The sequence below is a fragment of the Phyllobates terribilis genome, unplaced genomic scaffold, assembly GCF_046119375.1.
Source record: "Phyllobates terribilis strain yellow unplaced genomic scaffold, ASM4611937v1 Scaffold_1__5_contigs__length_1240528914, whole genome shotgun sequence".
NCBI classification, from domain to species: domain Eukaryota; kingdom Metazoa; phylum Chordata; class Amphibia; order Anura; family Dendrobatidae; genus Phyllobates; species Phyllobates terribilis.
The window spans coordinates 1,071,648,159-1,071,671,531 of record NW_027362761.1 but is presented as its reverse complement, the minus strand read 5'-3'; the positions used below and the strand labels follow the sequence as shown (position 1 = coordinate 1,071,671,531).

The 23,373-nt window shown below is 41.6% G+C and overlaps 1 protein-coding gene across 1 annotated transcript in view; it reads right to left on the bottom strand.

The window, feature by feature from the left end:
- The window catches only part of SCFD2 (sec1 family domain containing 2), an 824,480-nt gene extending 806,008 nt beyond the window's left edge, over positions 1-18,472 (bottom strand). Inside the window, exons 1-2 of the mRNA XM_073645498.1 lie at positions 17,590-18,472; positions 10,839-11,007 (exon numbers count right to left, since the gene is read on the bottom strand). Of these exons, the coding sequence (XP_073501599.1) occupies positions 10,839-11,007; positions 17,590-18,376 (956 nt within the window). The 5' untranslated portion in view covers positions 18,377-18,472. The remainder of the gene's footprint in view (positions 1-10,838; positions 11,008-17,589) is intronic.
- Between the last annotated feature and the right edge of the window lie 4,901 nt (positions 18,473-23,373).

The window sequence follows — 23,373 nt, the reverse complement described above, 5'->3', positions numbered from 1 at the left end:
CATCAATAACACATTTCTATAGCGCAGCTGGCCATCTGTTGTGCTCAGGAGTTCAGTAAATGCACATGTGCCTATAACATAGTTAATATTTCTTGTAATATCCAAGCGAGTGCTTTCCTTTCATAACAAGGCGGCTATTGTAATACATTATTGCAAATGAAAATACTTAAAAGAATACTATATTAGATTGTGTCATATTGTTATTATTGAGCTTGTGAATATAGTGCCAATATAGTCCGCCGCGCTTTACAGACATTGCCCCCGCTGTCCCAATAAGGGCTCACAAGCTAAATTCCCTATCAAATATATTATGAATCAAATAGATAAACAATGTATAAATAGCATCAATTTAAAAAAAGTTGTGACGTTGTGTAAAATGTAAAGAAAACAAGAATACAATGATTTGGAAATCTCTTATTTCCAGATTTTATTCACAACAGAACATAAGACACAGATCAGAAGGTGAACGTTGGACATTTTTCCATTTCAAAAATGAACTCAGTTTAGAAATTGATGGCAGGAACAGATCTCAAAACAGAAGGGACAGGGTCATGGTCATTGTGTAACATGCAAACTTCTTTTTCAAAACTCTGTAAACAGCCCCATTCTTGTCTGATGTAGGATTCTGGCTGCTGCACAAGACTGGATCTTCTTCGCCATATTTTATAAAGCGCCAAATGGTTGTGAAAGGTCTGGACTGCAGCGACCGGGTCATCACCAGAACTCTTCTCTGTGAAGCCATACTGCCATGTTAGATGCAGTATGTGGTTTATCATTGCTGAAATACACAAGGCCTTTCCTGAAACAGACATTGCATGGATTGGAGCATATGCGGTTCTAAAACCAATATATAAGGCAATGTGCACACATCATGTTTTTTTTTCCGTCAGTTTTCTGCAGCAAAACCTGATCTTCAAGGGCATTTTGTTCAGGATTTTTCTTGCAGTTTTGATGCGTTTTTTTCAGCATTTTTTAACACTGTCCTTCTGTCTCTATTTATGCATGTACATAAAGTTTTGTGAAAAAAAAAGAACCCCATTCTATTTTGGCATCAAAAACGCTGATACAAATTTTGATGCGTTTTTTTCACCACCCATTACTTCCTATGGGTGTAAAAACACTGAAAAAATGCTGAAAGAAGTGACATGATCTATTTTCCAAAAAAACATGCAAGGCACAAAATAAGGAAAAACAAACAAACGTGTGAACAGAGAATTCAGGTTTCTCATAGACTTTGCTGGGACTGCAAAAAGCAGTTGAAAATTTGCACAAGAAAACTGCATCAAAAAACGCTGAAAAAAACCATGATGTGTGAACATAGCCTTATGCACAGCACTGATAGTGCCTTCAAGATGTGTAAGCTGCCCATAATATAGACACTAATGCAACTCCATATAATCAGAGATGCAGGGAGATGCGCTGATAACAAGCTGGATGGTCCCTCTCCGCTTTAGTCTGCCTGACACTGAATCCGTGGTTTCCATAAAGACTTCCAATTTCATCTGACCACAGAACAGTTTTCAGTTTTCTATTCAGCCTCAGTCCATTTTAAATGAGCTTTGGCTCAGACAGGTCGGCAGCATATCTGGATTTGTGTCACTTGCGATAATGATTTCTGGAAATATTCCTGAGCCGCTGCAGTGATTTGCATGAAAAAAATTAAGCCTGATGTTACTGCAGCCTGAGGGCCCATAGATCACGAGCATCTAATATTGGCCATCGACTATGTCCCTTGGGCACATGGATTTCTCCAGAATCTCTGAATGTTTTGATATTATGTACTGTAGATGTGGGATATTCAATGTCTTTGCAATTTTACTTTGAAGAACATTTTTCAAAAATGGTTTCACAATTTTTAGATGCTGCTGTTCACAGTTTGGGGAACTCCTGACCATGTTTGCTTCTAAGAGACTCTGCCTCTCTAATATGCACTTTATATATACAGTCTTGTGACTTAGTTGAAAATTGACCCTCCAGCTGTTTTTTTTTTTTTTTTTTTTTTAGTACCATTTAAATTCTAAATAAACTTGAAAATTGTCTTACTTTCACTTTCTAAATGTGATCCATGTTCCTCTGTGGATAAAATATGGCTATAAAAGATGTCCAATGGGTTTAACATCTGTCCCTTGCTCTTGCTCAAATTGGAATCAATGAAAGCCAGTGGCGAAACACGCGTTGGATCCGGTCAGTAATACCTATTATTATTATACATTTCTTTTCCACCCTTCTATTTGCTACTATGACTTTTGGCATATAATTCGGTCTGATTATTAGTGACATCATTGTTGGTATCCACAATACCATATTTTCCCAGTATTCATCATATTAAGGATAGTGGAGAGTGGGATATTATGCACTAAGCACTTTATATTTACATTTACTCTTTACACACCTTATTATTTGTCAACCCAGTTATGAAATGATATTTATTGGGTATTGTTATATCTTAATACATAGTATCTGTCAGCGGTCAATATGTGAGTGGTATTTCTGGAATGTATAGTTATGCCTATATGTTCACATTATCTAGTCTGACCCTCTTTTTTATGTGGTTCTCTTCGCTTTGGAGACATTTTATGTGATTTTTACTTGATTCGATTAATAAATGCTATGTTTTATAATAAAATAGTTTTTATGTCATATTTATAGGAGTATAATCAAATTGGACTCAGACTAATTTCCCTCACATGCCATAATTTCCAACTTTTATCATACAGATGTGCTGTATACCTGTTTCTCCATCACATAAGAAATATTTTTTTTTGGGCTTAAACATATTCTTGTTTTACCAACCCTTTGCGAAGGCGAAGCGCCAGACTTGGAGCATCTCATGTGATGTGCCACCTCTGGGGTGGCTGCGGGCTGGTCTTTAAGACTGGGAAGGACCCAATAACCAGGACCTTCCCAGCCTCATAATATCAGCTCACAGCTGTCTGCTTTACCTTTGCTGGTTTTACAACATAGGAGTGGCCCCACGTTGATATTTTTAACTATTTATTTATTAGGTTTAACAAGCCTAAAAAGCTGTAGACTAAACTCCACATGAAAGGCACTAAAGGGTGCAAATTTATAAAATGTAAGGGGGTTGTGAAATTATCTATCTGCTGGATATTTATCTATTATATATCTAATATCTTTCTATCTATCTATCTTTCAATATCTTTCTAGATTTTTTTTCGTGGTTGCCAGGAGGGTTCTGGCTTTGAAGTTCGTGTGCTTGGCTGATGCAATTTCCTGGTTCCTTTGATATGTGTGCATAAAAATCGGACGCCATACGGCTGGCCATCCATTTTTTTCTCTCACACCCATAGACTTGTTGCAATTTTTTTCCTCACGCCGAATACAAGTGAGAAAAAATAGCAGATCTGCACTGCCTCATTAAATAACATTGGTCCGAGTGCAATTTGATTTTTTATCGGATTACACTAGTCGGATTAATACGCAAGTGTAAGTGAACCCTAATACTGATAACCGCCGCAGAGTCTCCAACTATGCAGCAACATACTTATTTGAAAGCTTAAGAGGATGTCCACTACTTTAGCATTGATAACCCATCCTTAGGGTAGGTTATCAATGTCTGATCTGTTGGGGTCTGACACCTGTCTCCCCCGCCGATCAGCTATCGGAGGAGGCGGCCGCCTGTCGGAACTAGCGGCCACTGCTGAAAGAACTAATACTCATATCAGTGATCCTGACAGGTCCTGTCACTGGGTCCCCAATGCTCGGACATGACTACTTAGCCAATCGGCTAAGCGGAAATTTCCTGTGCATTGATCATTAAGGGTCAGAATTCTTTTTAGTTTAGATTTTTTTTGCCGGCTGAGGCAATTCAATGCTAATTTAGATTCCCTTTAGCAGACAGGACATCAGAAAGCTTTTATTTTGAATCCAGATGCCTACAAAACCTGTCCAACATTCAGCCATTACCAGGCCTGCTTTGTGAGTGTATACACCCGCTTCAAGGCTACAAATCACTTTCATACAAGAGACGACTACATAAACTGCACTTGTGAAAGTTTAATTTATGAAGCGACTAACTACAAATAACCCGTTTGTCCAAATTCCCATACACGAGATGTTTGTTGCTGTTGGCCAACAGGAAATGCTAACTGCATAAATGTGTTTGGAAAGTGCAGAGCTTGTAGAATATTAGGCAAGTCCTGAATGAATGAGCCAGGCTCAGGACAGGACACATTTCTAACACTTTGTTTATAGGTTGGAAAACTTTCAACCACTGGAGCAATCGACAAAGGTAAAAAAAAATCCTGAATTTCATAATGAGTTCGAACCATTAAAGGGTAAATACATTTGATCGTCTTACACCCAACAGATGGAAAACATCAATGTGGAATCAATGGAGATTTCTCTGGAATAAGAAACAGTAACCAGTGAACACTAAAAAATAACAAAACTGTTGCCGGATGGATAATAGTCTAACAGCTTTAGATAAAGCGCATCAAGAATCATCAATGCTCCAACTAACCAGGACAAGAAAAATATTTGCTGCAAAAGTAAAAATTATGAGCAATAACCAGCAACCGTCATGTGACGTTTACATTATTGATTACCCTTTTTTCCACCCCGTGACGCACCATTCCAGCGAGTTTTTTATGTTTTACTTCAGAGCTGGAGTGGTGCCACTAATGTAAGGTCATGGACCCTAGTCTTTTGCTTCCCAGCCGCCAACTTCAGCTCTTTCCAAATCCGCTCCGGTCCCGCGTCGCCATCTCGCAACCACAACTTCTGAATGACTGGAAGTCAGAAGTAACGGTCACACGCTCTCAATGCAAGTATATGAGACCCTCCTTCTGGCCTCGTTCATAGGCTTACATTGAGTAGTGATGTCCAGCTCGCCCAGCAAACATTGGAGTGATCCAGCAGGGCACAAACTCCGGGAGACCGACGGGAGCGGGGACGATAACAGATGAAGATGGCGGATGGCAAGTTTAAAACTGGGGCACAGAACTTAGATTAGAGTCACAATTCCAGCGGTAAAACTTAAAAAAACAAACAAACGCTGGAGTGGTGATTTAAAGTGACCCTCCTATATTTTGCATTTATTGTGAAAGTTTTATTGTGAGCCAGTTTTACTTCACGACTATGAACACCTTTGCATTGATCCCGTTATTGGTCATTTTTCTTTCTAAATGTAAAATTAAAGTGTAATTAAACTATTACAATTGATCAGTTATTGTCTGGGTCCTGAGACCCCAGCACCAATCGCTTAAATCACTGAGTGTATGGAGCAATATGAGGTTATACAGAAGGCAGAAGTCTTAACTTTGCTACAACTACATCAGGCAAAACAAGAATTCTATTATTAATGCAACAATTAGCCCAATAAGTGACACATACCTGAAATCAGGGTCTCTGCTCCTACATCATGCTGCTATCAGATTCCATAGCAAAAACCTGCTAACTGATTCTCTTTAAAGGGACTTTGTCAGCACATAATGACTGTTCAAACCAAGCACAGGCGCTCAGTGCATCACGGCGGAGCCAAGCATTTATATACACCTTCTTATCTGCTTTGTTTCCATCTACAGGTGCATCTCAATAAATTAGAATATCATCAAAAAGTTAATTTATTTCAGTTCTTCAATACAATAAGTGAAACTCACTATATAGAGTCATTACAAACAGAGTGATCTATTTCAAGTGTTTATTTCTGTTAATGTTGATGATTATGGCTTACAGCCAATGAAAACACAAAAGTCATTATCTCAGTAAATTAGAATAACTAACAAAAAAACACCTGCAAAGGCTTCCTAAGTGTTTAAAAAGGCCCCTTAGTCTGTTTCAGTAGGCTCCACAATCATGGGGAAGACTGCGGACTTGGCAGATGTCCAGAAAACAGTCATTGACACACTCCACAAGGTCCCAGAGTCTGGAGGAAGAGTGGAGAGGCCACAATCCAAGCTGCTGGAGGTCTAGTGTGAAGTTTCCACAATCAGTGATGGTTTGGGGAACCATGTCATCTGCTGGTGTAGATCCACTGTGTTTTATCAAGACCAAAGTCAGCGCAGACGTCTACCAGGACATTTTAGAGCACTTCATGCTTCCCTCTGACGACAAGCTTTTTGGAGATGGAAATGTCATTCTCCAGCAGGACTTGGCACCTGTCCACACTGCCAAAAGTACCAATACCTGGTTTACAAACAACAGTATCACTGTGCTTGATTGGCCAGCAAACTCGCCTGACCTTAGCCCCATAGAGAATCTATGGAGCATTGTCAAGAGGAAGAGACACCAGACCCAACAATGCAGACGAGCTGAAGGCAGCTATCAAAGCAACCTGGGCTTCCATAACACCTCAGCAGTGCCACAGACTGATCGCCTCCATGCCATGCCGCATTGATGCAGTAAATGATACAAAAGGAGCCCCGACCAAGTTCTGAGAGCATTTACTGAACATATATTTCAGTAAGACAACAATTCGGATTTTAAAAACATTTTTCAAGCTGTCGTTATAAAGTATTCTAATTTACTGAGATAATGACTTTAGGGTTTTCATTGGCTGTAAGCCATAATCATCAACATTAGCAGAAATAAACACTTGAAATAGATCACTCTGTGTGTAATGACTCTATATAATATACGAGTTTCACTTTTTGTATTGAAGAATTTAAATAAATTAACTTTTTGATGATATTCTAATTTAGTGAGGTGCACCTGTATCTCCACCCTTCTCTGGCTCTATGAAGCCAGAGCTGTCAATTGAAGAAGAGGGAGTGAAGACTGAGGGAAAACAAGCATGTGGGAAGGTGTATACAAATGATTGGCCCCCAGTGAAGCACAGAGTGCCTGTGGTTGGTTTGAACAGTCATTATTAAATTTCAGGTTCATACCAAGCCTCGGTCAGGACTGCACACATACTGGCAGGCGACCAGTCCATGTATTATTTATCCTATTTAGTATATCAAGGCTGCATTATACAATATATGTACATTCTACCTTTTGTGTCTCCCCATTTCCTCATAGACTGTAAGCTTGCGAGCAGGGCCCTCACTCCTTCGATATGAGATATGCTTATTCTATAATAAGTCCCCCACAAAATTGTAAAGTGCTGCGGAGTATGTTGGCGCTATAAAAATAAAAATTATTATTATATGATTATTATTATGGGCTGACAGTCCCTTTAAGCCCCGAATTCTGGCTCTATAGAAGAAAGGAAACAGTTTCCTAAGTTTTACATTAACCACATATTAGTTAGGAAATAGAAAGCTATTCTGCAGGCTGCTCACTGTGTAAACTGTTTGAGTAAGTATTAGAAAAAAAAAGATGTTTGGCATCAACAAATGTCTGCAATCCATAAAGATAACCTCATCCCAAACATGAAGTGCAGACGTGGGAGTACAGCTACATGGATGAGGGAGCCAAACCCCTGCTATCCTCAGACAAACGCCGCAGGATAATAGCAGTATAATGGTGTTGTGTTTGGGTCATGCAACAAAAAAATACAAATGTACAACTGAGGACGTGAAGCTATTATGCTTCTTGACAATTTACCTCCCTAGATTCATTCATGGGATTCTGAATGAAAAAATGCTTGAAAACCAGGTCTGCCTCATAGCGCTGCTATCACCCCCTACGTTCCCCTTGCTTCTCCTGCTACATACAATCCATGTGCAAATACAGCAACAGATTTTGTTTCACTGAATTCAGAAAAAAAACAACAGATCCTCTACCCATGTGCTCCGAGCTTTTCCCTTTCCTCTGGGAACTTGCACTCGTTTTCATGTTTGCCCTGATCTCTATACAGTACAGGAGTGTCTGCCTCACAATATTCTGCTTCTTTTCCCTGACAATTCACCAAGTCTCCAGCACAGTGATATTCTACTGACTGCTGATAATGGGGATGGCAGGTTAACAAAGAAAGCTACCATACTTCCCTTCCACACAACATGATGTTTTACAATCTTGTAGCACAACTAAACCTTGCCCCATATACTCATAGGCTTTAGAGATGCATCCTCGTGCTGGCAGCAGCATATCTCCAGCTGTTCTCTATCACCGCATCCACTCAGGTCACCGTTCATAAAAAGACTAAGCCTATCCGAGATGATTGGACGGGAAAAAAAATTACATATATACAGTGGGTACGGAAAGTATTCAGACCCCTTTAAATTTTTCACTCTTTGTTTCATTGCAGCAATTTGGTAAATTCTAAAAAGTTCATGTTTTCCTCATTAAAGTACACTCTGCACTCCCATCGTGACTGAAAAAACAGAAATGTAGAAATTTTTGCAGATTTATTAAAAAAGAAAAACTGAAATATCACATGGTCATAAGTATTCAGACCCTTTGCTCAGACATTCATATTTAAGTCACATGCTGTCCATTTCCTTGTGATCCTCCTTGAGATGGTTCTACTCCTTCATTTGAGTCCAGTTGTGTTTAATTAAACTGATAGGACTTGATTTGGAAAGGCACACACCTGTCTATATAAGACCTCACAGCTCACAGTGCTTGTCAGACCAAATGAGAATCATGAGCTCAAAGGAGCTGCCCAAGGAGCTCAGAGACAGAATTGTGGCAAGGAACAGATCTGGCCAAGGTTACAAAAGAATTTCTGCAGTACTCAAGGTTCCTAAGAGCACAGTGGCCTCCATAATCCTCAAATGGAAGAAGTTTGGGACCACCAGAAGTCTTCCTAGACCTGGCCGTCCAGCCAAACTGAGCAATCGTGGGAGAAAAGCCTGGGTGAGAGAGGTAAGGAAGAACCCCCAAGTTCACTGTGGCTGAGCTCCAGAGATGCAGTAGGGAGATGGGAGAAAGTTCCACAATGTCAACTATCACTGCAGCCCTCCACCAGTCGGGCCTTTATGGCAGAGTGGCCCGACGGAAGCCTCTCCTCAGTGCAAGACATATGAAAGCCCACATAGAGTTTGCTCAAAAACACATGAAGGACTCCCAGACTATGAGAAATAAGATTCTCTGGTCTGATGAGATAAAGAGAACTTTTTGGTGATAATTCTAAGTGGTATTTGTGGGTATTTGTGGACAAAACCATGCACTGCTCATCACCTGCCCAATACAATCCCAACAGTGAAACATGGTGGTGGCAGCATCATGCTATGGGGGTGTTTTTCAGCTGCAGGGAGAGGACGACTGGTTGCAGTTGAAGGAAACATGACTGTGCTCTGGACCTCAGACTTGGCTAAAGGTTCACCTTCCAACAAGACAATGACCCTAAGCACACAGCTAAAACAAAGGAGAGGCTTCAGAACAACTCTGTGACCATTCTTGACTGGCCCAGCCAGAGCCCTGACCTGAACCCAATTGAGCATTTCTGGAGAGACCTGAAAATGGAGGTACACCAACGTTCACCATCCAACCTGACGGAACTGGAGAGGATCTGCAAGAATGGCAGAGGATCCCCAAATCCAGGTGTGAAAAACTTGTTGCATCATTCCCAAGAAGACTCATGGCTGTAGTAGCTCAAAAGGGGGCTTCTACTCAATACTGAGCAAAGGGTCTGAATATTTATGACCATGTGATATTTCAGTTTTTCTTTTTTAATAAATCTGCAAAAATTTCTACATTTCTGGGTTTTTTTTCAGTCAAGATGGGGTGCAGAGTGTACATTAATGAGAAAAAAAATGAACTTTTTAAAATTTACCAAATGGCTGCAATGAAACAAAGAGTGAAAAATTTAAAGGGGTCTGAATACTTTCCGTACCCACTGTAGATATACACACATACATACTGGCATAAATACAAGGAAAATAGTACCCAAACCAGTAAAATCTCATTACATGGTTAGCTGGGAAAAAAACACCCCATAGCATGATGCTGCCACCACGTTTCACTGTTGGGATTATATTGGGCAGGTGATGAGCAGTGCCTGATTTTCTCCACATATATCGCTTAGAATTATCACCAAAAAGTTCTATATTTGTCTCATCAGACCAGAGAATCTTATTTCTCATAGTCTGGGAGTCCTTCATGTGTTTTCGAGCAAACTCTACGCGGGTTTTCATATGTCTTGCACTAAGGGGAGGCATCCGTCGGGCCACTCTGCCATAAAGGCCCGACTGGTGGAGGGCTGCAGTGATCGTTGACTTTGTGGAACTTTCTCCCATCTCCCTACTGCATCTCTGGAGCTCAGCCACAGTGATCTTGGGGTTCTTCTTTACCTCTCTCACCAAGGCTCTTCTTCCAAGATTGCTCAGTTTGGCTGGACAGCCAGGTCTAGGAAGACTTTTGGTGGTCCCAAACGTCTTCCATTTAAGCATTATGGAGGCCACTGTGCTCTTAAAAACCTTGAGTAATGCAGAAATTCTTTTATAACCTTGGCCACATCTGTGCCTTGCACAATTCTGTCTCTGAGCTCCTTGGGCAGCTCCTTTGAGCTCATGATTCTCATTTGGTCTGACATGCACTGTGAGCTGTGAGGTCTTATATAGACAGGTGTGTGCCTTTCCAAATCAAGTCCTATCAGTTTAATTAAACACAGCTGGACTCCAATGAAGGAGTAGAACCATCTCAAGGAGGATCACAAGGAAATGGACAGCATGTGACTTAAATATGAGTGTCTGAGCAAAGGGTCTCAATACTTATGACCATGTGATATTTCAGTTTTCCTTTTTTAATAAATTTGCAAACATTTCTACATTTGTTTTTTTCCAGTCAAGATGGGGTGCAGAGTGTACTTTAATGAGGAAAAAATGAACTTTTTAGAATTTACCAAATGGCTGCAATGAAACAAAGAGTGAAAAATTTAAAGGGGTCTGAATACTTTCCGTACCCACTGTACATATGCAAACAGGTATAAATACATGGAAAATGTTACCCAAACCAGTTACATTTCATTAGATGCTTGTTTGCTTGCTTACTTTGGCTGTGACAAGCTTCCTGGTGCTATTATACCCTCATTTTCACCATCAATCCGCAAGTCTGTGAGTTCCTCCATGTCGATCATTACATCATTGTTCTGGCCAGGAATAGAAGGAAGAACAGAGAGAATCTTCTCTACAAGACAGTCTCCATGATGTCCAATGGCTCCTGGAACAATAAGGAGTGAAAAGGTGGATCAATAGGTCTTGCAGGAAATAAAGCCCATAAAGATTGGTTTATATATTTTTCACTATTCATAGCAGATTTCACATGACACATTTTTACTGCATGCATTTCATTAATGTTCAGTGAACACCATACTATGCTGAACGTTGAATTTCGGGTGGACTTTTATTATAGGAATACCATCCTTTTACCTAAACTGATGATTTCAGCTGTTTTTTTGTAAGGATTTTGGAGCAGATTCTGCTAAAAAATGCACTTTTAACAATGCCTCAAATACTCTGTGAAAAAAACTTTCTATGGGAAAACTTCCCATTACAAACAATATTCAAAGCATATTTCAATGTTTTTGATGTGGATTCAGGAGCAGAATCCGCTTTAAAATCATTGTAAAAAAAAAAACTTATTGTGAACCTTCCTCAAGTGTCTAACGTGATCTCAATTTCCTTCATTGTGTTTTTTTTTACATTTTTCAAAACAGCAGAGATCAGGACTACATGTAATACTTAAAGGGGTATTCCCATCTTCAAGATCCTATGCCAATAAGTAGTAGTTGTAGAAATAATATTAGCAAATACCTACAATTAAAAATGTGATGTAGTTCTTCTGATTTGCTATGTTGCTTACCCTATGTGCAGGGCATTGCAGTAGCTTAGGTATCCATGGTTATGACCACTCATATAGTGACAGTTAGTTAGACATCTTTTAGTGGACGTAACCATGGATACCTAAGCTACTGAGTTGTCCTATATGAGGTAAGCGACATAGCGAATCTGAAGAACTATACTACATTTCTAATTTGAGATATTTTCTAATATTATTATTATTATTACACCTACTACATATTGTGAAAGGATCTTGGAGATGGGAATACCCCTTTAAGTTCAGCAGTGATCCTTCTATGGGCTGCACATCACATTCAGTCCGGTCAGTAACTATTTTACTCTGCTGTATTTCCGCAGAAAGACTCATTTTTTCTATATTTTCTTTGGCTAAAAGCAGGTAGAACCAGTAAAAACAAACTTAAATTCTGCTCTTGGGAAAATAGATTCCTTCTATTGCAGGATACAATATATCCATTTTATCAGTGTACTGTATGTGGCGAGAACCTCCTCTTTGGGATTCGGTTCTACCAGGGCAGTGATGTTAGAAGTGGTCTTTTTCTGTCGAGTAGTATCTGATAGTGAAGAGGAGACCCCCCATTGGAATGATTTACCCCACCAGTGGTGGACATATCATTAGTGCATCCTGGGGCCCAAGAGGTAAGGGAGCCCATTTCTACCTCCACAGCAGGTGCAATTTTACATTTTTTAGGAGCTTTTCGGCCGTAAATGCCCCACATATTGTTCTTACACAGGGGCTCCTCTCTGTCCGCCAGTGGACCCCCCTATACAACACTGGCTTGCAGCTCTGCTACATGTGCAGCCTTTAGTGGAGTTCTGTCCATCATACACACTATGCAATAAGTTGCACTCGTCATCAGATGTTTCTGTTATACCAAAACCTGTCCTGCCCGCTCCACTAAGAGATCTCCTCCATCTTTTTCCCTTGGTTCCTCGCTGATTACACAGCATCGATTCCAATACATGCCAAAAATATCACCTTGCCGTTGACCACATACATACAGAGGGAATACATCAGAAGAATATAAAAAAATACATGTACATAAAATGCATGCACTGACACGCACACATCAAATTTTGGAAATAGGAAAGCTACGCTAGTGCCCAAAACACAGGAGAAAACAGAAAAGCTCTTCTGTCCTTTATGGTTCCTCTTTTGATTAGCCGGCCAGGGGTGATCTCATCGTTGCAGTGAGGTGCATAGGTGACATCACGCCAGGCCGGCTAATCAGAAGACAAGACATGGATGCCTTCAGGTAAGAGGTGGTCTTCAGGGCTCCCATACAGCGGCCACAGACTACTGCCGATCTCGTGTGTGCATCTTCCTACATTGTCAAGCTACAATAAGTGACTTATCTACCAGTAAGAATAAAACAGTACAGGAGAGCCAGACCGAATTAGCTGGGGTCACAAAGAATTCTGACCATGAGAACTTTACAGGTGCGTTCACATAACATTTGAACACTATTACACATGGTAAACCAAAAGGCATACACAAAGGCATAAAGTAAAAAAACATGTATAAAGTGCAATTTTTTCACAAGGAGGACCTAAGAGAAACCTTGCTGTGTGGACAAAAGTATTGGGTCACACGTCTTAATCATTGAATTCAAATTCTTCATTCAGTCCCATTGCTCCCGGTGTACAACATCGGCCCCTCACACTGCAGTCTGCCACTACTGACATCTGTAATCGTTCTATTGAGGCTTTTTCTAAAGAGATCACAGATACCAGCGCAGTCCAGAAATAAGACGTCACCTGTGTAACAGGTCAGTTTCCAAAATTTCTTCCCTCCTATCCTGTGAGTGGTATTATTGAAAAACGAAAACTTCCAGGAACCACATCAATTCAGCCGCGAAGTGCAGGGTCACTGAGAGCATAGTAGTCAAAAACATTCTTCTGACTCGATAACTGAACAGCTCCAATCCAATGGACAATTATATGCTTCCACCTTTGTGGGAACAGTTTGGGGACAGTTCTTCTCTGTTTCAGGATGACCATGTCCCAGTGCAGAAAGCAAGGTATGTAAAGAAATGGATGGGTGAAATTGATGTGGAAGAACATGACTGACCGCACCGAGAGCCCTGATCACAAACCTATCCAACACCTTTGAAAAACTAGAATGAGAGCCCGGCCCTAACATCCAACATCAATCTGACCTCAGAAATGTTCTTCTGGACAAGCAGGAAAAAATTCCCACACAGATCACCAAAATCTGGTAGAAAGTCTTCCATGAAGAGTGGGAACTGTTATAGCTGTAAAGAGACCAACTCTATATTAATGCTGATGGATTTACAATGAGCTGTCATAAAAGCTCCTGCAGGTGTCCCAATACTTCTCTTCTCAAACGAAGATGAAGGTGTTTCCAGCTCCAGTAAAAACAGTTCATTTATAAATTACTATTTTTACTGGAGCTGGAAACACCTTCATCTTTCTTTGATTGCTCTACGTCTGGTAATGACAAATTTCTGCGCTCCTGCATATTGAACCGCAACAGGTGAGCTGGCATTCCTCTTAAACATTACTTCCAATACTTATGTCCAGATAGTGTATATGACTGTATAGCTATATACAGAAACATACATTTGGGCTTTAAGTAACAAATGTAAGTTGGAAAATACACCTTATGTATACCTCCAAGGACAGGCTGATATTCCCCGACAGACAGAAGGAGGTGAATGCAGCAGTGTGCAGTGTTGTGCCGGTTCAGGTTTTATATCTTCCTACAGTGACAGAGTATGAAACGCAAGTCTACAACCAATCTTCACCATGGCTAGAAGGACATCGACATTGGGTATGCTGACAAACTGAACTCTCTAATCAAACAAGTCTGCAAAGTTAGTCCTCATTCAGATATATGTAATGAAGTTGCATTTTATCCATGGCTTCAAGTCCCGTGCCTGACCCCAAGTTTAATGACCTGAACTAACAGGATTATAGAGCTCTATGATGCGGTTAGTTCAGGCCGTTAGACTTACTCTCCTAATCATCAGTCACTTCTTCTCTCTGTGCACTGATCACTCTCTCTTAAAAATGTCTCAAATATGACTAAAGTTATGTTTTCAATTAAGAATCAGGTTACACCTGCTACCTATAAAAAAGAGTGAAGAAATACAAGGGAAGTACACACAGAATAACTACCTTAGCTTCTAGTGAGCAAAGCACGTAGATAGAAAGAACATGCAGGATGCAAGTCATATGAAGGTCAGACAAAGTGTTATTCCTCATGTATGCACAAACAAATGATAAACTTTAAAGCATTTATTCCACAGCATATAGTCTATATTAAAAATAATTGAGAATTATAAAATGATCTCCATCAAAATAAACTAAAACTTATACCAGACACAGCCCCTGGACCAGAAGAACTTAAAAGGGAACTTGTCACATTGCACAAGTAGTCTGATCTGTGGACAGCACTATATAGAGAAGAAGCGGAGCAGAGTGATAAATTGTTTTGTGGGAAAAGATTAAGAATAACTTGCAATTTATTCATTGAATTTCCTGGTGACTGTATACATAAGAGTCTATTGGGCAGTCCTACTAGTGATTAACAGCTGTCACTGCAATGCATAGGCATTCAAGGAACACTGTCAATCCCTGAATAGGATCGCCCACCGGACTCAAATGCAAACAAACACACAGGATTTCAAAGAAACTTTTCCCACAAATATGACTTTGAATCTGATGAGCTCCTTCAGCTTTATAAGGCCACAGTCCCAATATCAGTATTTTTTCTCAGGAGTGGGAGCCAAAACCAGGTGAGGAACAATCAGAGAAAAGGTATAATAGAAACAAGTCACCAATTCTGCATTTATCACCCACTACTGGTTTTGGCTCCCACTCCTGAGAAAAAATACTGACCAAATACTGATAGTGGGAACCGGGCCTAACATCCTATCTGGAGTTATCTGCACATTTCCACATTGATTGATTCAAGCCTTGACAAAAGTAAAGTCCAGGGACGGATGAAACCTCTGCAGTTTATGGCAGTGAATTCTTGCCTCATGCTGCTCTTCCAATAAAAGCACATTTAGTCTGCATCATTCTGAGTGCTGTGCGTTGATATTCTATTACTATGGATTCCCTTGGATCCTTCCACTGAGCATCTACCAGTGTTCTTTAGTGACAACCATATTTTCTTATTGGATACTCCGCACACCAATCTCAGCAGCTTCATGGTTCCCTGCTGGTATCAATGTCCTGCTGCAGCAAAGAAACCTGACACAGGAACATGTAACTGCTGCAGCCAATCAATAGCTGAACCAACCAATGATTGGCCTTGCAATCTCTTAGGCCATGTTCACAGATGTTGTGTTTTTCACCATTTTTTGCTGCAGATTTTTATGCAAATTTTCAGCTGCGTTTTGCAGTATCAGCAAAGTCTATGAGAAACCAGAATTCTCTGTTGACACACGTTTTGTTTTTTTTTTGTTACGCATTTTGTGCCTTGGTTGGGTTTTTGGAAAATAGAGCATGTCACTTCTTTAAGCGTTTTTTCACCCATAGGAAGTAACGGGTGGTGAAAAAAACGCTGAAAAAAAGCACCAAAATTTGCATCAGCGTTTTTTCAGCATTTTCGATGTCAAAATAGAATGGAGCTCTTTTTTTCACAGAACTTTATGGACATGCATAGAGAGAGAAAGACAGTGGAAGAAAACGCTGAAAAAAAACCACAGCAAAACCTGTGCTTTTAACGCAGCCGATTTCCTGCTAGATATCAGTTTTAATGCAGATTTGTTGTGTAAAAAAAACCAACATGTGTGAACATAGCCTTACTGTGTGGCAAAAGGGACCAGGAAGTAGAGAACAGTGGGTAAGTATTAGAACAGAAGGGGAGGTGAAGTGTGACTTTTTTTTTTGCCAGCCTTTTTTCATGACGTGAACAACTCATTTAATTTGTAACCATTGAAGACTGATGGTCATACTGGTGTTTTACTGTTTTGTGATGTTGGATTAATAAAATTCTTTATTTTTCTTATTATATTTTCTATATTTTTTTTTTTCTTTTTTACAATTGTGCCCAATACTTTTGAACTTTATTTTAGTTAAATTAGTGGACTGTGAAATGACATTAAAGGTGTTGTCAGGTCCAAATCGATAAGTCTACAAACACTTTGTGTGACTGCAGACTTATGAATCCCCCCAGTGCACATACTGAACACTGCAGGGATTCGCCGGTTTCTAAACCGTTACCGTAGGGTATGTATGAGTTATACATACTCCCGGCCAGAGCCCGGTTGGTGGGCACAGCCTCGCCCTCTGGACGGCTGCGTCACTAGTCGGGGTGCGGCCTCATTCAATACAAGTGTATGGGTATTGAGCGAGGCTGCGCCCACTGGACAAGCTCTGGCCAAGAGTCTCTATAAGTCATACGTACCCTCCGGTCCCAGCTCAGAAACTGATGAATCTCTGCAGTGCACAGTGCATGCTCTGGGGGGATTCATAAGTCTGCAGTCACACAGAGTGTCTGCAGATTTATCGATTTGGATTGAACAACCCCTTTAATGCCCTTCTATAGTCCTACAGAAGCTCCTTATATCTCAGAGATCCTGTGGGAAAACGTTGGCAGGCATCATTGCACATTGTGACATTAGTAGATCCTCCCCTTGAAGCATTGTTTCTAAGGGAAGATATGGTAGCTGATGAAGAGACCATATAACACAGAGACTTGAATGCTGCCAGGAGATCCTTCTGCCACCATTCTTGATGCAGTTATACACCAGGGAATTAACTGTTTGCTCCCTGAATGCTCCGTTGGCGCCTTCAGCATAGTAGTATCAGAGAACAGTAGGCAGAGCTCTCACTACACATTCTCCAGTTGCATATAAGCCAAATGCAGCGTGATGTCACCACATATCAGAACATGATGTCACCTGTGGCCTAGGTCTGAAAACTTCAATCTACGTCTCTGGTGAATTATGTGGTAAGAATGTCCTCATACCAGTAACGTCCAGTGTCCTGTCTATGAAGACCAGTGACGCCTTGCTCTGGGCTGCCTTCCTGCGATTTTTCGCCTGCGGGTGGTTGGCCAGTTCTCCTGCAATAATCCTGCTGAGACACCCCACAGAGAAGCACTCCTCCCGCACGCCGATGCCTTCCATTATGTTATTGAGTCCGGACACCAGGTTCTTGATGGAAGTCTGCAGCTCCTGAGGAAGCGATGGGAAGTCCACATCCCCCAGACCTGGGAACCTCTTCTTGTCTGGGCGGCTGCGGTTCAGGGTCTGGAGGTCTTGTCCTGGCAGGAGGGGGAAGAGGGAATGGAAGGCTGGAGCCAAAAGCAGCCATGGGCTGAGGGGGGCCAGCATGATGGGGGCCCATAAGACCTCTGCAGTGTAGCCCATGTTCCCCATCCACTCACACAGCCTCTCCTCCAGCTGCTGGTACACGATCCTGCCCTCGGCCTCCCCGGGGCTCACGGCGGTCACCACTATGCAGTACTGGAAGGAGCTCTGGCTCACCACGTCCCTGATCACGTCCAGCGCCCGGCCCCGCACTGGGCTGCTCACCACGAACACCGCCTTGGGCTGGCCGGGGCTCCCGGACTCGAAGCTGGAGAACTCCTTGACATTTAGAGCTCCGGCAGCCAGGAACAGCTCAACCCCGCCGCACCAGTGCAGGACCTCCGCGCAGGGCTCGTCCATAAACACAACAGCCCGCCGGGACTTGGCCAACACCGGCTCCCAAACTTTCTGAGAGAATGCAGTCAGCCCAGCTCCGCTCGCCATAGTGACAGCACGCCGGATCCACTCTGACAGCTGCCTGCTGATGACGTGTCACAACAACACCGAGGGCGCACACAATACACGTCATCACCAGCACTGTCACGTGACATGCTAGTACCGTCATGAAGTGATGGCGAGGTTACTCCTAGCAACCAATCAGAATGCTGCTTTCTAAACAGTTGGCTGAAAACTGAAATGTGATTGGTTGTTATGAGCAAATACTCTGTTAATTACTTATTTTAAAAAACAGCTTTATTTACACAATTATTTTTTACAATTTTAGGTTTATTTGAAAAAAACGTATATTAAACTATATTAAAAAAAAGAATGTAAACAAATGACTGTACACATCGCTGCAATAACACCGGGTTTATAGTGACACTGACAAGAATTGAGCTCAGCATGAAGGCATAGATGGTTGCAACTTTTAGGCTGGTTTCAGATGAGAATATTTCACGGTCCATAAAAAACCCCAGACCACAATGCCCATATTGGAACTTACAGCCTAATATATGTGTCTATGAAGTTGTAAGTTCAGGTCCGGGCACTATTGCCGGTGTATGGACTGTGAATATTCCCGTCAGAACCTGGCCTTACTTGGGCAAAGTGCACAAGGCCGTAATGTCAATATATTGTAGCCCAGTTTCTCCAGGTTGTGGCATCGACCCTGCAAGTGGCGATATCACAGTACAGCAGTAAAAAACAGTGTAGCGCAATGCACAAAGTGGTCTAAAATAGAAGATCAATGGAGATTTCTCAGTGCACAAATAATAAACTGTTAAAGGGAATCTGCCAGCAGGTTTTTGCTATTTAATCTCAGAGGTGCAGAATATAGGGGCAGAGACACTGATTTCAGCAATGTGTCACTTATTAGGCTCTGTAATGTGTCAATACAATGAGTGCTTTATCAGCAGGAGATTAAAGAGGTTGTCCACTACTATACATACTTCGATTCAAAGAGTGGAAAGGAGTGTTTTTGTAATTACCTTGTGTGGTCTTTATTGCCTGTGAGCGGTGCTATCGCTGGCCGCTCACCAGGCATCATGTGACCCCGGCTGCAGCCTCGGCTGACATCCGCTGATGTCACGTCAAGTTCCGGCTGCAGCCGAGGGGGACCCAGTGACGCGCTCCCCCTGATTGATGGGCTGTGGGTGCATTCGTTGGGAAAGCGCGCAGTGGATGCTGGGTTGTGACGTGCGGCAAAACCCCGCCCACAGCCCATCAATCAGGGGGGAGCGTCACTGGGTCACGCCTGGCTGCATCCGGAACTTGACGTGACATCAGCGGATGTCAGCCGAGCCTGCAGACGGGGTCACATGATGCAAAGTGAGAGGTCAGCAATAGCGCTGCTCACAGGCAAGAATGACAACACAAGGTAATTACAAAAACACTTCTTTCCACTTTATAAATCGACAGGGGCAGTATGTATAGTAGTGGACAACCTCTTTAATAATACAGCAGTACAGCTCCTGTGCATCCTGGTCGAACTCCGCCCCCAGCACTGATTAGGAGCTTACTGTCAATATACTGCATTATTTGGGACAATGAAAAACCGCGAAAATGAGTATAAATGGCATAAAAACGTTAAAGTTTATTAGTCACTTAAAAATGTACAAAAGTAATAATACAAAAAGTGTGGACACATGTAACTGTAAAGACAATAGGTGAGTGTTGGATCGCAAAAAAGAAAAAGAAAAAAAGCCCTCATGACATCTTCAGAATCTCCCATAGAGATATGTTACAAAATGCATTGTGTGCAAATAAAATCCACACGGGGAGGAATCAAGAGGGAAAGAAGAGACAAGGGGATAGGGTAAAGAAAGAAAATATAAGAACGGTGGGATCAAAGGGAGAGCATACAGACACAATCAGGTAAATGGAAAAGGATACCCCTTACATATAGTTCCGAAATACCGGAGTGAAAAGTAAATCGGGGCACTCACCAAATTGATTGGTAGCTCACGCAGATATATAGGGTACGTGCCTCTTGATAAAGCCCAACGCGAAACGCGCGTCGAGGCCCCTGGTGGATGTCTACTGTTTGCCCCTCTGTGCCCTATATATCTGCGTGAGCTACCAATCACAATGCATTTTGTAACATATCTCTATGGGAGATTCTGAAGATGTCATGGGGGCTTTTTTTCTTTTTCTTTTTTGCGATCCAACACTCACCTATTGTCTTTACAGTTACATGTGTCCACACATTTTGTATTATTTCTTTTGTACATTTTTAAGTGACTAATAAACTTTAACGTTTTTATGCCATTTATACTCATTTTTGCGGTTTTTCATTCTATTCCTTGAGCAGGCAATGCTTTACTCACGATTATGAGTGGTGAACTGGTTTGTGTTGTCACCACTGACTCGTGAGTTCCTTGATATGTTGGCCAAAGTGTTTTCTATTATTTGGGACATATGTGATTGTCAATGTACAATGTACACAGAAGCTGTGGTGTGGGCGGGTTTAGCTTTCTGAGCTCTGCTACATCTAAGAACTCTGATTGTGTCACAGCTGCTGCACCCAGTAAACTACATGACACATCGATTGAATCAAGGGTCTCTTTTCCTACTTTACACTGCTCTCAGATTTGGTAGCAAAAACCTAGTGACAGATTCCCTTTAAGTCATAGTAAAATGTGACTACATATTTTATAGGAATAATACAGAACAGGGATAATGCAACAGTATAGGGTTGTCTATACCCAGCTGCTATTTATCCCAATTTTTTTCACACCTGGAAAATTATTATTAGAATAGGCCTCTTTGGGCCTGTTCATGTACTATCAAAAGTTGTAAAGTAGATTCAGCAAAGTTGCAGAGTTTTTGTTAGGAGTTTCAGTGCAGATCTGTGACAGCAGTATAACAGACTTTATCCAGGGGTGCAACAGAACAGTGTTAGAAACATAGACAAATATTAACAGCCCAGGGACAGATATAGCAGCACTAACTCAGGGAAGCAGAGCTAAGTTTGGAATTAAGTCCTACATAGTGCACTGTCGCCAGTAGCAGCAATAAGCCACCTGTCTGAATACTCAGGTGGTGTGCTGCTGCCTGAACTAGGCTATATGGTCCAAGAGGACAGTACCCTTTCTGAGACTGCTATATAAGGGAGCATTGCTGAAAGTTCATGGGTATGGGGGAGACGGGAGAGAGAGCCGCCGACTAAACGATGGTATGGCTAACAGGTATCCAATTCTGGTTTTGGCTGAAAAGTTGCACTAAAATGTACATAAGATGTGGTAAGTCATGATGCCAATAGTATGATGTGACTACTGCATGTAAACAAAGAACGGCGGCAGTCCCGGAGGCTTAGCAATGAATCACTGGGGGAATGACTAAGTGATTATTGTGTCTATTATTACATTGGCCGCTGTTTTTTTTTAATATATGTTGGATAACTTTTTTTTAAAGCACCACTCCAGTGTTCATTTTTAAGTACTGCTGGAGTGGGGCCACTCATCTAAGTTCCCTGCCCCAGGTATTATTCTTACCAGCCTCTGTCTTCTTGTGTTTTTGGCGCCGCTCCGTTCGTCTTCTGCAGGTTGTGAGCTGCCAGATCGCTTCAGTGTTTGCTGGGAGATTCGAAGGTCACTACTCAATGTTAGTCTGTGAGAGCCAGAGCGAGGCCAGAATGATGCTCTCATAGACTTACACTGAGAGTTTATGACTGATACCTCTGACTTCCGATCAGTTAGAAGTTGTGGTCACAAAATGGCGGATCAGGACCAGAGTGGTGCCAGGAAGAGCTGAAGACAGTGGCTGGTAAGTATAATACTAAGGGCAGGGAACTTATGTTTGTAGCACCACTATAGGGCTGAAATAAAAAATTGCTGGAGTGGTGCTTTAAATTATTATTCTGAACTTCAACTCCTTCATCGGGAGCCCCAGTTTCCTGACTGCTGGTGGCGATGCATTCCTGCTTGATTGACAGTTCGAAATAGCAGCATTGCCGTACTGCCGGTCTAACCTTTCCGCTCTCTGATGTTGCTCTATGAGGCAGCTTTACATCAGCAATATCAGAGGAACGCAGCTGCAGTGATAATGGCTGGGATCAGGATGAGCCAGTGCACAGTGCAGTGCCCGCAAGCTCAGTAGAAAAGACCTTGTAATCACTGTACATGGTCGGCCATTGCTGATAGACTGCACCCCTGGTCAGTCTCCTAGGCAACGTACAGTAAACAAAACAATTAAAAATTCTTCTGTTATCAAGAACAGAGAGAATTTTTAATAACAAGTAAATTGCACTGTCACTTGTTCCTAAAAGCACTTTCCAATTTTTACCATATAAAAAAATGGGAATAGCTCTCTATATCAATTCTCCCACCTTTGCGAGGATTGCTTCCGAAAAATCGGGACAGTCCTGGAAAACTCAGATCTGTCAGCCGCAAGATGCTTGTGATGTATCACAAAATCACCTGATATGTCCATGAACATTATAAGACCACGACCCCACTATCAGTATTTGGTCAGTATTTTTTCTCAGGAGTGGGAGCCAAAACCAGGAGTGGGTGATAAATGCAGAATTGGTGACTGGTTTCTATTCTACCTTTTCTCTGATTGTTCCTCACCTGGTTTTGGCTCCCACTCCTGAGAAAAAATACTGACCGAATACTGATAGTGGGGCCGTGGCCTAAGGATGGAAATCGTGGCATCTGCGATAACTTCAAAAATCCAATTCAATGGTTTTCTTTCCTTTACTCTGCAGCACTTTTGGGCAATGATTGACAAACTATAATACAAATATTTGTAAAACCACATTAATATGTTAAATCAGTCATTAAATGGACAAGATCTGAATGAATGAATCAATCTAATAAAACGTATCACATTCCTGCCCTTATAGCTCATTGGTTGCTTAGCTCAGGCTATAGGATAAGCAGGAATGCTCGGCTTTACTACTGGCAAACTAAGCCCGAATCAAATATGGCCGCAGAATTTCGTCACGTGACCTGAATAGCTGCTATCCATTGGTTGTGAATGGTTCCGGGGATTGCTCGTGA